Source organism: Acyrthosiphon pisum, chromosome X (genome assembly GCF_005508785.2).
Source record: "Acyrthosiphon pisum isolate AL4f chromosome X, pea_aphid_22Mar2018_4r6ur, whole genome shotgun sequence".
Lineage (NCBI taxonomy): Eukaryota > Metazoa > Arthropoda > Insecta > Hemiptera > Aphididae > Acyrthosiphon > Acyrthosiphon pisum.
In genome coordinates, this window is record NC_042493.1 from 125,290,478 (window position 1) to 125,300,946 (window position 10,469).

Genomic DNA, 10,469 nt, shown 5'->3' on the forward strand with positions numbered 1-10,469 from the left:
AACCGCCAAATTACTACTACTTAGTTATGTTTTTTTGTAAGCCCGTAATAACACAGTAACACGAGAGGTTTACAATATATTATTTTGCACTGTAATCGTCGCTTATGTCGGTACTTATGTTGAGAACCCCTGCACGAGTCGCGAATTATGATTATTCGGCACATAGTATATTATAACTGAGCAGTGCTGCAGCCGTAAAAGAGTTCGCAGCATAAATAAAGATCGTCGCAAGTCTGAGGCACTCTGATCTAGACGCGATGACTGATGCACTCATGTAGTCTAATATAACCTCTTTACCTAACAATAATATTGATATTTATGTCACATTACGATATTACCAGTGTGTTACCATTATTTTTAACAAAACTCAACAAACCATACCCAGGGTCAGCCGGGTCAACTATACCGTGTATGGTATCAAAACCGATTGGTTAAGCCGACGACGAGCGAACTTAAAAAGTATTAAATATGTATGCACTTATACGCTTAAAAAAGTAAAAATATGAAATAATTTTTTTATTTTATTATTTACTCACAATTTGCATAAGTAGGTACAAATATATTATTACTTATAATAATATTATAGGTAGAAATATTTTTATTTTTTATAATTTTTACTAAAATATATTTACTAATGAAAAATGGCAATCGTATATTTGTATTTAAAATTTTTATCATAATCTCAATAATGTACAAATTTTTTAGTAAGTAGTTAAAATGTATATAACGATTAATTTATTATTATAACAAATGATTGAAAATTTAAAAAGCTGGTTCACCTAAATAGCACATACCGTTACTAAAAAATCTAAAAATATAACATAAAACAGTTTTATTTTATAGACATTTTAAGTTCAAATTTGGATGAAACTAGATATTATATAAATTATAAACGAAGAATAATGAATTTAGTTGTTTTCTTATAATTTAAATATACTGTTCATGGGTGCCTACTTGAAATGTTACAAATGTATGTAAATTTAATTTATTGTCAAAAACCAATTCAGCCTATGTTTCTGAGGATATTATTATCAGCTGCAATGTTTGAATGATGCTGGGTTTTTAATTTAATTTAATTTACTTGTGGCTGACGTCACGTTTAGTAGTAGAAATGAAGCTTCGATCTTCAACTTTCAGGGTGGTTTCTGGTTTAAAATTGGATATTTATGGTACTTTTGAGGGTCGATTGAAAACAATTCCCAATAAATAATTTTCAAAATAATTGGGAAAAACTAAAAACAAATTACGGCGCGAATCCATATATGTCACGTGTAATAATATATCCTTAAAAATGGAGACTGAACCTAAACTATCACCGCCAAGAATCGTTTTTCGTATACAATGATCGTTGTTGAATCGAAATTCAACATTATATACAACACAGTAACCGAGATTGACTTATTCAATATCATGAAAATATTAATATGTTGTTGGTACTTGCGTATTTAGATTAAGTTTTGATGTATTTTGATTTTTCATTAACATCAGACCGCATTGGATTTATACTTAAATTATTTATAATTAACAAGTATGAATAATAATTATAGATACTTACCTACTTAGGTACAAGCGACAATAGGTACTTAAATCGAATAATTATAGTCTTGTGATTCAGATTTTTCTTATATTCTATTTTGTAACAGTGATCAATTACATTTTTAAGCTTTTTTTACCAGACAAATAAAATGTTATTGACATTCATAGAAAAAAAAAAATAAATAAAAAAAATAATATTGGAAGCTGAAAATGTCCGTAAACAGTTCAAAACAAATCAATATTATAGATTTATGCCATTAAACCAAATAGTAATAATAATCTGGTAACCCTGCAGTGTAACTCTAAAATACAATGACACCTATGTACATATTATCTATACTATTCAATGTGGAAAATTAAAATTCACTATTAACTGTTTGGAATTCAAATCGTATTACGAGTATTTGACCCACATATGATTGAAAACTACCTTATTTTGTTCTGTGATGAATAGGCGAGTTGTCTCAAAAATAATTTTTATAGTATTGGTTTTCGTCTGAATGTGTTAACATTATAGGTATAATAAATAATAATATAAAGTGGTGAAAATAGATAGTCGTGGAGATCGGTCCTTAGCAAAGGTGGACAGAAGATCGATAAGTTAAAAATGAACAGTTTAAAAAAAGTTAATCTATTTTTTTTTTAATTAGTATGTAAATCACATAAAGAGTGAATGTGTGTTTCTAGTATATAATTTATAAATTTAAAAAAATAATTTTATTGAACTTTTATCATAATGTACACCGTATACCATTTAACTTTTACTTTACTATAATTTAATAATTTAAACTATAATCATCTCAAATTAATAATTTATCAAATATATTTTTTTTATATCATATAGCAATTGAATAATAAAAGTTATATAACATTACAACATAACAATTGTCAGTTTATAATTTAAAATGATTAATTTTTTTAAAACATTTATAATTGCAACTCGCATAATATATAATTTACGACTTAATAAAATATATGAGTATACACAAAATTATGTTACCTATCAAGAAAAGTACAGAAATTGTTGTGTTTTTGTATTGGATTATTCTTAATTTATACTGACATAGTAGTATTTACGTATAAACGAAAAATTTCAAAATGTTTTTAACTTGATGGATTTTTTTAAATCAACTGAGAAAAGCTAAGTTATTTCAACTGTAAATTAAACTAGTTAAGTTAAAAACAAATTGACTTTTTAACTAGTTAATGCCCACCTTTGACCCTTAGCGCCTTTTGCAGTACCTACCTCAGAGTGTGGTGTAGTTCAAAACTTAACAGTTTAGTATAATAATAATTATAACCTAAAATAAAATATAAAGCAGTATAATTATTATACTGCTTTATATTTCATTATTAAACTGCATGAGTTTTACATAATACTAATTATGTATATAAACAATGAAATATTAGGTATTTATTTATATTGATATTTTAATTTGTGAGAAACGTGTATTTTAATTGTTTAATAATTGTATTATTTATTTAATGAATTTATATTCTAAGTTGTGAACTTATAGCCACAGACGATCATATTTAATGGGGCTCATTATCTTCTCGAAGAATGAATAAATAAAAAAACAATAATAATAAAATATTTGTAAATAAATACAAATATAATAATAGTTTGTGCTGAAAATGATTATCATTTAATTAAAAATAAATTGTATCTAGCGTTACCAACCGCGGTGCTGATGATATGCCCCGTTACAAACCAATAATAAGGTATATTATATTGTTTTAATGGAAGTGAGTAAAACATAAGTACCTACCTATAATATCAAAATTGTGAAACAGACAATGTTTGCAACTTATACGAAGACCATCGTGGATGCAACTAGTATTTAATAGTTACATAAGTTCTAGATCCATATAGAAATCCAAAATTATTAATAAGCCTCCTCACTTGCTGTCACGAGCGTGTCACTAGAGTTCAGTAATCACGGGGAGTCCTGTCAAATTAAAGTTTATAATAAACATCACGGAGTATAAAAGCGTCCCTCGTAATAAAAATAAATTAATGTGAACGATATTGTCTAATATATTATGTTGTATTATGGAATATGAAGTTAAAACGTTCATTGATCGTATAAAATAAAATCCGTGTTAATAAATGCATTACTCAATTTCTCAAGCATATTTGTACAGTCATAATATCATGTATGTGGTGTGTGTAAAACAATCGTTTACAGTGATAATAAACAATATGATAATATTGTAAGTGTTTTAAGGCTACGTATATATTATGTCATTGAGCAATGATGACAATATTTTAACATAAAAAAGCTTACCTACATAATAAAAATAATCGATATAATGTGACAGCTTGAACAGTTATATTATTGATCATAAAAGCATTGAACATGTATTTTACTAAATCTTTAGTGTGTGAGAGAAGTATTTTTGATAGTTAAAAAAAATATAAAAATAAAAATATTTTTCTCCTTGGGAAATATTGACATGTAAAAATATATTAATTCGATAAACATAAAATAAAATCTACAGCGTGGTTAGAACTGACAGTGAGCAATCATGAAAATAATAACGTTTTTTCAATAGAACTGAATATTTTAATCCGATTGTATTGAACATTTAAACCTAACTCCTAAGCTATAAACTACGTTATATTTTAATTAGTTGTAATCGTATGCGTATCACTTAGTAAACCACTGGAACACCAGCAGTCATCGAATTATCGACTGAGCATTCGTTCGTCCCTCGTCGAATTTTGAAAAGACCCTTGTCCCCCCACATTTCGCTCCAAGAGTTGACCATCAACCAGTACGGGACTCCGTCTTCTTCACCCCAACCGATCAACTTCACGGCATGTCCTCCCAAGTATGTAGCATTTTCCGATTTTTCATAAACACCTGAAACCCATACAATCAATGTTAAACTGTTTGATAATGACCATTCCTCAGGCAGGTGTTCCTTTGATCTCTCCCCGAGGAGATTCGATGGTGAACACGTTTAAGGGGTTCAACATGGCCGAACTTAGTCTAAGTACATGCGATTCGCGTGAATATGCCTGCTGCGCGCTGTAGGTATAGTGTAGTATTATTAGTGCGTGTGACTGAAGTGCAAAATTAGTGGGAGGAAGCTCGAATAGGTATGTCACACCATTCTAGGCCCAACGAGTATTGTGTTTTGCCTGTGATAATGCGACAAGAAATCTAAAAACGTATATTTCGTACTAAAATTCGATATGAAATTCACTTTAAGTGTATGAATGTAATAAGTATGACTGTTCTTAGTTTTGTACGTTTTGAAACAAATTAATGGGACTATTAGAGTAGAAATTTGATATATAAAGTTGGACGATCTCAACTAAACCTCACACCGAATTTAAGTGTGTTTTTATTAAACTTATCGGCACACTATTAGTGGCATCGTTAATATGAACAAATATAGGTTTGTTTTCGTAAAAAAAGTTGTTGGTACTGAATCTCCTAAAAAAAAAAATTTTAAAAATTTTAGAAAGATAAGTCATCCATATCAATGCACTTTTACCTGACTTGTAACTGGGAAAGTCGTCGTACACCTCCATCGACGCTTCGATCGGTCCATAAGTCATAACGTCTTTTTGGATACTTGCATATGTGAGGTAGTAATAGTCTCTCGCTGAAATCATAATTTAATGGAATTTAAAACTTAGGCATAGATACGTAAGTGTACCCATTAAAATATCAAAGCAAATCATACTGAATCTGTGGTCATCGTCATAATCGATTTCTTGATCTCCGTAACACATCCTCGTGCATCTGTGGTGTTTTTCCATTGGCTGACCTCTGCACGTGTTATTTCCATCTTCTTCACTAAAGCAAGGCGGTACTCGGTACGGCGCACAACCCTAACAGTCCACACGAATAATAATATTAATGATGGGCGTCCGTCGATTTCCCACGCTGAAAATTCCACGTATACACTTTTCTTCCAGTCCAACCCATTTCTACCTACCTCTCCCGATTGATAATCTCCTCCTGTCACGATACCATGTCGCCTAAAATAACTCCAAGCTTTAATCGGGTAACCTCCGTGACACGCGAAACCGCACAGATGGCAGCAAAAAGTCAACTCTTCTGCGGATAACAGTTCGTTGAATTCATAGTTCGTGGCTATACACAGCCGGTCGGCAAACGCTGAGCTCGTAGCGAGCGCCTATTGAAATTGTACGTACAGTATAATATTATATGTATGGCCCCAAATACAGTTTTGACTCAAGCTCATCATCACTCAGACGTACCCAACACGATCCACAGTTTCCTTGGTCTCGGACTTGTCCGATAGTGATACACCGTCTCCACTCTTTTCTCGCGTCGAACTTCTTCGGAATTCTGCCAAACAGGTTCACGTAAGCTTCGTCGTCTGTTTTGTACATTTTAAGGTTGAGTTTGTGTGGGACTTGTACTCCTTTCGATCCCAAAAGTTTGACGATGTATTCCTTCGGTGTGTTTGGATCGAAGTTAATACCGGCCTAATTGAATTATTTTATCTTACGGTTAGTATATATTTTATCTTTATATTTCATACTGTACAAATTCTAGTTTATTGACAGTTAAAAAATAATAATTTACAATTTATTTTATATTATGTTATGCGTGACAGGGAATAGGGAATAGACAGTGTTAGGATTAGATAAGTACTTTTTTATCTAGATAAAGATACTGCAACGTAAATGTATCTAGATAGATAAAAAAGATAAATACTTTTTCATCTAGCTAAAAAAAAAAGATTCAATCATTTTTTAAATGGTTTTAAATTTAGGTATATTTTAGTTTGGCACTAGAAACATAATAATAATAATAACGATATAAATAAAAATAATTACATTATTTATAAACCATAAACTTTGTTTGAGAATCTGTATAAATATTAAAAAATAAATTTGTATAATTTTGCGATTTTTATCAATAAAAAATGTATCTAGATGAATTTATTTAGATTAGTAAAAAAATTATTTAAGATGAACGTTTAGATACCTTGTAACTATTTATCTAGATAACATAAAAGATGAACAAATAATTATCTTTATTATATTCATCTAGATAAGTCCGAACACTGGGAATAGGGTATTAGGAATCACAGATTAATAAATTGTGACATGTTTTTATATAATTTTATTTGCTTAGTAATAAAAGCATCTTGTTTTATAAAAAAGAAATTTGATTTGTGTTTAGTTCTAAGATAGTCACATTTTAGTATAAATACTTATTTTATTCCTATTTGAATGTAAACATCACAAAGCAAAAGCAAAGCAAGTATTTATCAAAATGTTGAATTTTCAATTGTAAGTGATGGATAAAATATTTTCAATCCATATAATGCCAAAGTAAAATGTTGATATAATTCCACAATTATAAACTTTATGAATTATAATTGAGCTGGGTGCCTACAATTTATATGATTTATACAAATAATTTAATATAATAGTGTTATACTTATAGCTATTGAAATAAAAAAAACTAATTAACTTGTGTTAAACGAGTTATTTCAACATTGTGAAGGCAAAATTAAAAATTCATAGTTTTATATATTTAACTATAAAAGCTTAAAGATGATATGGGAAAAAATATTAACTTAACTTGGATGGAAAAAAGTGAATTTAAGATTCTTCTGAGAGGAGTGATGGAAGAATATGTTTTACAATTATGAGTGTGTTTTTTTCGAGTTTGTCATCACTTTTTGGAGCTGAAAAAAATATTTCCAACAACAATTATATGCGATATAATATAGTAAGCACATCTCTATATTGATGACACAAAAATCTAGTTATCGAAAATTACTAAAATGAATGCTTTAATTAATAACCTCATAATAAAAAAAAAAATTTTAAAAGTATTTATTATTTAATAAAAATTGAGATGAAAAAACGACGTATCGGATTTGTACTATATTATATGGTACTTAATATTTGAAAACTTTGCAAATCACGATTTAAGATAGTATGGTTGACCAATGAGCTATGATAAGACGGCATAGGACTTAAATCTGGATACTTTCGCTTCTGGTAACTATTTTACGTGTATTTTACTCATCTTATTAATGTCTGTACACGGTATTAATTAATATTTAACTAACCAAGTTTTTCACAGATTTTACTTTACCACCGGTAGCACTGTAGGTAAAAAGTCAACAGATTGCGTGACTTTTGGATTCAAATCGTATGCCGTGTGATAACATTTTTGATTTTTTTAACGGGTCGTTGGGCAACCATACTATTTTAAATCGTGCTTCAAATACGTAAGTATTTGGGTAAGTTGTTAGGAATCCAAAGACGGCCGCGTGGACAAAATTAGAATCGCTCCACGTCAGCCGCGCCAGTCACTAGACGCGTCCTTAGAATCACACTTTAACACTCTAGTACTCTACTGTACATTAGGTGTCTCGATAGTCATTGTAACGCATGAAATTTGAATTCAATGATATAAAATCATTGTACACCAACAATAATAAATAATTCCGAAATAAATAATATTTTAACTGCAAAATAATAGGTAAGTACATTTTCAAGATTTTGATAAATTTTGTCAAAATCTAAACATTAATTAATAGGTACTTATAAAAAAAAACGTAAGTATAGATCGTAAGATATTTCTTAACTGCTGATATTATAACAACTTGTGAGAAACGTTACATTACATTTTTAGGCATTTGGATTCAATGAAAAACATTTTATTGATATTTATAGAAAAAAACCTAAAAAAATCAAATTTCAAATGTCTATAAATACTCAAAACGAGTGAAAATATTTTGGAAATGTTATTAATTTTTTTATGGAAATCTAACTCAAAATAATTTACAAATTGTCATGGTTTTGATGACTGTTGTCAAAATTCTAAATTCAGACGCTTTTAAAAAATTATTATTTGATTTACGCTCTACTTTTCTTTTTTTTTTTTACTAACAACAACTTTACGGAACCTTGGATTAAATTTTCAAGTTTTTGACCTATTGAAAACTTTTTTATCAATAATAACTAAAAATACAGAATACTAATAAAAATCGAAATTTTCTTATGCCTATTAACAGCGCAAAAATGTGCAAAATTTTTTGGTGTAGCTATATTAAATCCTAATAATAAACATTCCATGAAAAATTGTAAGTATTTACGAATTTTTTTTAGTGGTATATCAAAAAAAAAAAAAAACGATTTTTTCAAAAGCTAGTTTTACGTAAAAATCTCAGTTTTTCCTGACGCTTTAAAAAAAGTACTGAGAATTTTTACTTTTATAAACTTTTTTATTTATTTGTAATGCGCGAATTGTCAACGACAGGTTTCTCGTAATTATAAATTAAAATTGTAAAAATATAAAATAAATATTTTAAATCGAAAAAAATATATATAATACATATATATAATAACATATTATGTTCAAAATCTAATAAAAAATCGTAAAATTGTATGCTTAATTTATTAATACTCTACATTTAAATCAGACAAAAAAAAAATATCGATTAGTGGAATTGAACATTTTCATTTTGATTTCAGGTTCATAGCGTCTATTTCTGAATATTGTGATAATGTCTTTAATCAGTCTACAGTGATTATCGGATGTGGTATTTATCGAGTCTTACTACAAATAATCACAAACTAATTGCTCAATAAGATATTTACTTCGCAATCGGGTTTATTTCGAGTATACTGAAGTCTATCTATTGTACTTGACCAACTTTGGTTTTTGTATTATTCTTAGTTTTCTAAAGATAACGAATTATTAAAAATATCATCGAAATTGAAATAATCGTTTTCCTCTAGCAGATCAAAGCAATTTGGGTCATTATTTTAGGTCATTATTGCGTAGAAAGGGCCCTTTTGGTTATTTTTAAAGATTTTTCTTGAAATATTATTTAGGGTATTTAAATCTGGGTCGCAGTAAAAAAAAAATAATCCAATCTCAGTGTTTCCACAAAATCAGGTCATGACCCAAATTAAAATTGTGAGTGCTTAATTGATAATTCACATCTTTTTCAGCATGGTGTTTGTGAATACTCAACAAAAAAATTTTCTAAAATAATTTAATAGGTGACAACAAAGGTCGAGGAAGAAAATCGTTAAAAATAATATTATAAAATATAACCGTTATTGCAGTACTCGTTGGTATGTGTAATTTCTATTTTGTATTATTTTATACTATATTGTAGTATTAATAAATATGAGAATTTTATTATGTTTGAAATAATAGCCCACACAGCATAAAAATATTTCCATAAAAATAACTATGGTAAAAATACTTTCAGAAAAATAATATAGTTGTCGAAATATTTAAAAAAAAAATTGCGGAAATAATTAGGAAATGTTTTAGTTATATTCTTTGGCCAAGAAGTTCATATTTTTGAACACATTTTATAAAAAACATTAATATAACATTTTAATCATGTATTTTCAAAAAAAAAAAAGGTGGGTAAGTGGATGTCACTCCGCTGTACAGCAGGTTACAAGTGGGACACTGTATAATGGATAGAATTAAATTTGAATTCAATGATATAATATCACTGTATAAGAAAAACGATTCTGAGCGGAGACGGTTTGTCAGTTTAGGTATTATACATACCTATTATAGGTATACTTATCTATAGTATTAAAAAAAAATTGACCTATATTAGGTATCAATAATAAATTCCAAATTATTCATATCACAATATCCATCAGGTAACGCGTTATACATCAACAACAAACTGTGTTATTATCATAGATATATAATAGTATACTTAAGAAGTTTCAAGTACCCACAAATAATATTATACAATCATTACAATCACAACAAAATAACTAAAATAGTTAAACCAGGTTTTTTAATGTGTGATTTCGTCCAAATTTGAATTTAAATTACTATAAAAATAAACTGGGCTTATGAATTTCTTAGAATTTTTGGTAACAGAATTAAACATTTACGTGGAATCTTGTTTTAAATTTTCAAGCCTTACATATAAAATTT

At 28.2% G+C, this 10,469-nt stretch overlaps 1 protein-coding gene across 1 annotated transcript in view; it reads right to left on the reverse strand.

Moving 5' to 3' along the window:
* Window positions 1-3,554: 3,554 nt before the first annotated feature.
* Catb-912 (cathepsin B-912) overlaps window positions 3,555-10,469 on the reverse strand; it is an 8,504-nt gene continuing 1,589 nt past the window's right edge. The window contains exons 2-6 of the mRNA NM_001126140.2: window positions 5,777-6,007; window positions 5,491-5,691; window positions 5,236-5,383; window positions 5,044-5,154; window positions 3,555-4,403 (exon numbers count right to left, since the gene is read on the reverse strand). Coding sequence (NP_001119612.2) covers window positions 4,192-4,403; window positions 5,044-5,154; window positions 5,236-5,383; window positions 5,491-5,691; window positions 5,777-6,007 — 903 coding nt within the window. The 3' untranslated portion in view covers window positions 3,555-4,191. The remainder of the gene's footprint in view (window positions 4,404-5,043; window positions 5,155-5,235; window positions 5,384-5,490; window positions 5,692-5,776; window positions 6,008-10,469) is intronic.